At 40.6% G+C, this 5,096-nt stretch overlaps 1 protein-coding gene across 1 annotated transcript; it reads left to right on the top strand.

Moving 5' to 3' along the window:
• Nucleotides 1–369: 369 nt before the first annotated feature.
• Nucleotides 370–1,182, top strand: LOC308037778 (UPF0500 protein C1orf216-like; the record flags this gene model as incomplete). Its single annotated transcript, XM_080339781.1, has 1 exon — nt 370–1,182. One exon carries the CDS (start codon nt 370–372, stop codon nt 1,180–1,182), a length of 813 nt encoding a protein of 270 aa, XP_080195907.1.
• Nucleotides 1,183–5,096: the final 3,914 nt, after the last annotated feature.

Raw genomic sequence — 5,096 nt, 5'->3', positions numbered from 1 at the left:
TTAAATAGAAGTGCTTACAATGCCCATTTACAACTGTGTTCTGTTTAATTAGTCAGCACAGCCAGTGCTGCAGGGATAGATCACTTGCCTTTAAAGATTTGAGAATGTTAATAGTACAGTATATCATTTTAATTATTATTGGATTAATGTTGTGTCTCAAAGAACATCTAATCCAAATCACAAAAAATGGCCTGAAGTGACCCAAGGGTTGTGCTTTATTAGAAAAGTAATAGGTCCATTGCTTAAATATAAAAAGAGGTTCTTTCTTCAAATGTCACTCTGCACTGGGCTTCTGTGTGTATGTATCTGGAAATGAAATCCTCTTGCTTCCCTTTTGTCCACAGAAACTTTCTGTAACTCACACAATAAATGGCTGAGACAGTAGGTGTAACACCAAGAGATGAAGAGGAGATCCAAAATAACAATGAAGACCCATTTCTGAATCGTGATGCTTTAACAACATCCTCTGGTTGCTCTGCCAGCTCTTTGTCGGCCAGCCTTAATGAAGACAACGGAAGCTCAGCAGTGCCCGAAAGATTGTCCATCCTCTCCAGCAAGGCCATGGCCCAGGCAAAAGCCCTTGCTGGCCCAAAGATGGTTAGTGGTGGTCAGGCACAGAGGACAACCTCTGAGTTGGCTGAGCATCAAACAACAGCTGTAAATGCATCACTAGGTGGCTTGTCGTACCTCCCAGCAGTCTCTGACCTGCAGCCTGTTGCTGTTGCCTCCTCGTGCTCCAAAAGCTCCTGCTGTGATGACAACTTGAGTTTGGATGCACCAGGGATCCCATGGGTGCCCAGAGGGGCCATTGAGCCCCCACAGGTCACTGTCCTGCCTGGGACTGACCCCGGGGGCTACCACAGGTGCACGGGTCCCCACGTGACACAGGCAGGGAGCAATGCTGAGGGCAATACAGCCCCTTGTAGTCTCAGCCAAATGATTTGGATGAAGACTGCAAAGGTAATGGAGACCTTAGAAAATAGGAAAAAGGAGGAAAAGGAGAAGTACCGTCTCCAGCTAGCCATGTACCGACGGCTTCTGCTGCTGCGTTCCATCAGAAGCTTGCACAAGCAGCTGGAGCAGCAGCAGGCCAGATTGCAGGAGTGCTATGGCACAGTAATAAATACCAAGAAAGAAGTGTTGAAACACATTCGCTCAACCTCGACCTCACCTTCACCATAATCGTGTTGCTGCATGCAGAAATGAGCTTTGTAATGCCACCGGAGCCATCAGTGAACTGCTTGCATGCCATAGGGGTGGTGTTCTCATAACCAAGACTACGTGCCCACATGTGCTGAGAGCAGAGAAGGAACAGCAGCAGAGGCAGAGCAAGAAGAATTGGGAAGGTAAAGTGTTGGCTCCTGAATTTATCTGAAGGAAACCAGAGCAAGATTGTACCTGTGCAAGAGCTGCCTCTTGGTGCGCATTCAAAGCCTCAAGCTGAAATAGAGTGTTTGGATTATAGGTTTGTTAAAAAAAAAAAAAAAAAAGAAACTGGGAACCTAGTCTGAGACCTGATCTGTAAAGGTGGTCAGATGCAAGAGTTGCTGCCTGCTGACTATGTGATATGGCACATCTGCCTTCTGCTTTCAGAGCTAACAAAACTTGAGCAAAATTAGAGTTTGTCCCCCAAGAATATCTGAATCTAGAAAACCAGGATATTTGAAACACTTGAGCTCAGGCTTTATTATGTCTAACTAGCTGCCTGTTTCACGAAACTGCTGAGGCTATTGTACATTTGTGACCTCTGCCTTCCTGTAAAATGTATGCAGATTGACCAGAAATTATTCTGGGAAGGTAGGAGAGTTAAACCCATGCACAGGGAGACAGTGCAACTGCCTAAGCCTTATTTCCTTAGGAAAGCAAGCTAAAAAGAAAGGCCTTATAATCTGGTATTACATTGGAAACCAGGACTGGCAGTGCCAGGGGAATGTTTGAGGTCTGCACAATTATTAATCTGCTGCTAACTCCCAGAAGCACTAGTGTCTGCAAATCAAGTATATTTTGTGCCTTACTGCTGTCATTTAATGGAAGTTGGTGACAATTAGCACTTTTTATCCAGGTGTATTAGACACGTGGAAAACCCTAGAGCACTGTGCCTCCAATTGCAAGGTTAGGATGCCTGCAGGGAATTTGATGTCAGTATGCAACAAACACATGAAGAAAATGAAAGCAAAAAGATGCAACTTTTTTGTATGCCTTTAAAAGACAATGTGAGTCCCTATTATTGAACAGGAAATTGAATAGCTGAATGTGCTGGTTTAGGATCTGAAGCAAAAAATAATTGACAAAGAAAAGATTCTGAAAAGCTTCCTTTTCTAGGATTTAGAGGGATATGTAAAAATCTCATTTTCTTCATATATTTATTTCCGATAGTGCCACCTTTCCTTTTCCCCTGTTGTTTTTTGTTGTAAATGTTTAGGTACATGAACAATCAACCTGGTTTTTGGTGTGTTTTTTCTTTATGAAAATCCAAGCCTGTTATTAGAAGTCATATGTTTCTGAGAAAAATGTGTTCTAGAAAAGAAACCTTTTATCCTCAGCTTTTTTTGTGCATGTACAGAGGGTGCGTGTTTGTGTTTGTATGCACACACACATCCCTTTATACAAGAGGTTATGAGAGGCTGGTGCTTCTTTTTCTGTAGCAGAAGCCAGGAAAAATATCTCAAAATAATATCTGCTGTCTTCAAGGAGTTTGGTTGATTAGATTCACATGCACACATCTGTGAGCAAGGTATTCAAGTAATTCAACAATTGAAGTGCAGCACAACATTGTCATTATTCCATCTTTGTATTTCTGCACACCCAAAATTATGGCAGCCCCCTGGGTATGCACAACCTTAGATGGGTTCATTCATCTCCTTGGGCCCTAGTGCAGCCTCACATGCAGCATGAGCCTGTAACTTTGCATGCAGAATTACCATAGAAACATCCTTGGCATCAAGGAGATATTTGAAGAAGCATCCTCTGCTGCCTCATTTGGGGGATGTGGGTTGCCAGGGGCCTTTAGTGGGCTGTAGAAGAGAGCCGGGGATCACATGTGACCAGGAGACATTACTCCTGAGATCTGATCCCATCCAGCACTCCACTCAGACTTGGGAAAGCTGTTCCCTGTTAGTAATGCAGGTTTCCCAAAGAAGGCTTAATTCCTAAACTTACCTCAAAAGTAACCTTTTCTGTCTTAATATACCTCCCAAGAAGGAAGGTGGGTTATGGCCAATAGGGCCATGCAAAGATTTGATTATTTTTCTTATTTTTTTGTACTTCATGAACTAGGAAAGCCTTTTTGTCATTGGTTAAGAATAACTGTTCAGTTAAACCAAATGCAAGCATGTTGTCTCTCTTGGGGAAAGAAGTGTTGGAGAAGGGACACACCTCAAAAATTTTGAAATCGAATGTCAAATTATTTCAGTCAAAATGTATACTCTTGTTGATTTCAGCCAACATTTTTTGTTTTAAAAATAATTATCTATCTTCTAAATTAAATTCAGTTTGATTGATATGTCATTGAATTTTCCACTGAAATGAAATATAGGCACAAAAAAGATTTTTAAAAAGGCCTGGTAAGACAAAGTAGCTATTTTGCCTTGGTAGCTGCTGGAGTATTGTCCTGGATTTGTTGCAAGAAGTGGAATGCCCTCCATTACTGCACAGAGCTACCTGTAGTGTAAAATTTGCATTTAAAGGTGACTAGAATAACAAAAAATAGTTCTCACATAATACACAGTGCAGCAATAGTTGAGTTTTCAGCCTGTCCAACTTTAAGTGCTTTGTGGCAGAATTGTGACAATGTTTGTTTTGTACAGCAAACACTTAATAAAATTTCTTGATCCCAATTGGCATCAGTAGATACTTCTGGACTATGAGTATTAAATACTAAAAGATTTGTGCATGAGCAATGCTGTCTGATAGTTGGCAAGAAAATGAAGTCAAGAGTTGTTCTGTGTGTGTTCACACTCTTTCCATGTAGCACTTTTATGGATACATGCAAAATAAATGTTAACTGAGGAAATAACTTTGGTCTTTTCAAAAACTTGCTGTTTAGCTGGTGATTCTAGTGTGGCTGCTAATAACTGGAGCAGAGCAAACCAATTAACAGCTACATGATTCTTAAAATTAATTTATTTTACAAGCCTGGAAAATGTGGCTTAACATCTATGTTTCTTTCTTTGTGTGTTTTAGCAGTTGAAAGGCAGTGAGAAAGTGCCAAAATGCCATGAGTAACCCATAGAGGTGTTTTCAGGCATACCAGGCAGAGCAACAGTCTCAGATTTAATAAAAGTGTGTCCTCTCAAATTGTTCGATCTCCTTACATAGTTAAGAGGTTTGGTAGTTTGCATGAAGTTCAACTAAATTCCCTAAAAATCTGTATTTTTATCTGAACTCAAACCTCAGGGATTTAGTGCTAGTGAGAGGTACAAGCTTGAATTACTGAAATTTTATATCTGCACATAAGAACTCACAGGTCTTGTGTAGCATTTCAGTTAGTGAAACTGCTGTTCTGGAGACTGGTCAGAGATGTGTTTTTGCTGTTTCTGTAGTTGATGGCTATGACTCAGCCAAGATAAACAGCCCAGCTTAACATGTTCACTTTTTACCTCTTGTGATGAAGCCACATGTTATACAGGGGATTATTTCACTTCTTCTTTCCTGATATTTTCTTCTGCATCTATCACATTCCCTATGACAGTGATGATTTTACCAATCATAGTGAATTTATGATCTTGTGGTAAACTTACAAGCCATGCACTACTAAATGTGGATCATCCTACATTGTTTTCAGAACTATGAAAATTATGGACTCCGGGCATGATGTAAGTATACAAAAGATAGATTTAAAGTTGAGATTGTTTAGAACTCCACTGGCTCATGACTAGACTTAGTGAAACCTTTCAGAGTCCTTTTTACAGTTTATTTCTATAAATGTTATGAATCTAGAATATAAATGCCTTGGGGTACACCTCATGCAAAAGCAGGTTTTGTATATGCTTGAATGGGACCATACTTTGAATGCACCAGGCAAGGAGTGAATGTTCCTCGGTCCTAAAGCTCAGAGATTCAGATGACCATTAAAGCCAAAAGCCTGAATGGTAGAT

Source organism: Nesoenas mayeri (assembly GCF_963082525.1).
Source record: "Nesoenas mayeri genome assembly, chromosome: 2".
Taxonomy (NCBI): Eukaryota; Metazoa; Chordata; class Aves; order Columbiformes; family Columbidae; genus Nesoenas; species Nesoenas mayeri.
The sequence above is the reverse complement of the archived record's forward strand: the minus strand, read 5'-3'. Positions and strand labels throughout refer to the sequence as shown.